The 1,933-nt window shown below is 39.2% G+C and overlaps 1 protein-coding gene across 1 annotated transcript; it reads right to left on the bottom strand.

Moving 5' to 3' along the window:
• Positions 1-392: 392 nt before the first annotated feature.
• LOC123964123 (WASH complex subunit 3-like) lies at positions 393-1,927 on the bottom strand (the record flags this gene model as incomplete). Its single annotated transcript, XM_046041230.1, has 2 exons — positions 1,910-1,927; positions 393-714 (listed from the first exon to the last, which is right to left on the bottom strand). A coding segment is annotated over exon 2 (271 nt), but the record flags the coding sequence as incomplete, so codon positions are not given.
• Between the last annotated feature and the right edge of the window lie 6 nt (positions 1,928-1,933).

Raw genomic sequence — 1,933 nt, 5'->3', positions numbered from 1 at the left:
CTCGTTGCTCCAGAGGCGTGCGACCTCTGACATGTACAGCAATTGTAAGTCGCTTTGGATAAAAGCGCAAGCTAAATTAATAAATGTAAATGTAAGATGAATTGAATGATTGAATGGTGGGTTTCAAGGGTTTTTTTTACATCAAACATATACAAAAAAAACCAAGACCAAGCTTCTGCATTTATCTGTCAAAATGCATTTCCACACCTGGAAATTTAAGTTTTATGGGATTACAACTTTAATCTCAAAAAATTACAACTTTGATACAGAAATATTTGACTTATTTTTTTGTAAATATTGTGACTGCTATTGTGTAGATGGCTTTTTCTTTTTATACAAAGCTATAAATGCTAAAATTATGGAAAACTAAATGTCAATCACAGACAAATGACTTGATAAGAAGTTCTCTTTAGTATTCAAAGCTCCAGAGTTTCTGACTGCAAAACATTTCGCTGTCCTGTTGGACTCACGGTTGACGGGTGCAGGTCTCTGGTTGGTGTGGTCCCTCATGGCGATGCTGCCGTTGTCGCTGGACGTGGTGCTGTTCTGGCGGCTGATTGTGCTGCTGGCGTTCGGCTTGTGGGGCTCGGTGGCTGGAGGAGGCAGCGGCGGCGTGGGGAGTCTGGTGGCGGCGGGAGGGGGCGGCGTGGGGGCCGGAGGCATTGGCGTCGCTACGGGTTTACTGGGGATGTAGTCCGTCTTCGTAGTCTGCTTCTGAGAGAGGATAGCTTTTATTTACAGATACAGATTTACTGAACGTCTGATTTACAGTCTGCAGGTTTTTAGATAGACACATTTTCTTTTGGTATTTTCACCTTAAGTTAAAATGTTTCTCTAACCTAATATTTACAGACGGCACGAAACCTTCTGACAACTGAAATGTATGCAGCTCAAAGTCTTAAGTCGTGTTGTCTGTTTGTTGTTTACCTCGTTCAACTCTCCCAGTAATTGCTGGAAACGTGAAATGAAACAAAACATGGTGGTAATGAGATGTTGAAACAAAATGTGTTTTTCACAGCAGCAAACTCACGGCAGGGAAATCTACAAAACCTACTGAGATTATTGACAACACCGTCTTAAACTGAGAGGATCTATTAATTAACTAAACATATTGATTGTAGCCTAGAAAATTCTTCAAAGGAACAGTCTGACATGTAGTAAAATAATCCTGCTAGCCATCTTACCAACAAACAGATTTGAGATCAGGGACATGTTTAGCCTAGCTTAGCACAAACAGTGGGAGCAGAGGGAAACTGCTAGCCAATGTAGCTACAGACCAACTAGCATTATCATTATGTTTTTAGGTACAGTAGTTAGCGTTATGGTAATGCCAAAAATGTTGAACATCCAGCATTATGGTAAGTGTTAGTAGCTCACTGATGAGCTAGCCTGTATTATACCAGGACACATTTAGCCTAGCTTAGCACACTGGAAGCAGAGGGGAAACCGCTAGCCTAGCTCAAAGTCCTCCGATTTGCATGATTATTAATTAAAAAGATGTGGAAACATAATTTCTTTTGAAAAAAGGAGACATTGTGGTTTTACCAGGAATTTTAGCAGTGTTGGAGCCATTTTTTTTACCAATAAACCAGCTAATCTATTAAAATTTTTATTAAAATGTATTAAATAAAATGTGAGACTGTTCCTTTAAAATAAATAAATAAATAAATAAATAACTAAATAGGTCCACAACAAAGCACACAGGAGTTTGTAGAAAAAATTATTGGAGAAAAAATTGTGAAACTCAGCAAACTAAAGGTATTCGTCACGGCTCGCCCTACCTTGAACAACTCAAACTCCTTCTTTGGCATCATAAGCTTTAATTGTTGAAAATAAAACACATGAATGGAGATGAGGGAATGAAAGTCATGAAACGTCAAGTAAACACGGTGATGTTCGGTTCTCCTACCTGTATGGTGTGGCTGTAGATGGG

This window comes from Micropterus dolomieu, unplaced genomic scaffold, assembly GCF_021292245.1.
Source record: "Micropterus dolomieu isolate WLL.071019.BEF.003 ecotype Adirondacks unplaced genomic scaffold, ASM2129224v1 contig_711, whole genome shotgun sequence".
NCBI lineage: Eukaryota > Metazoa > Chordata > Actinopteri > Centrarchiformes > Centrarchidae > Micropterus > Micropterus dolomieu.
Note: the sequence above shows the minus strand (reverse complement) of the source record. Positions and strands in the feature narration are given on the sequence as shown.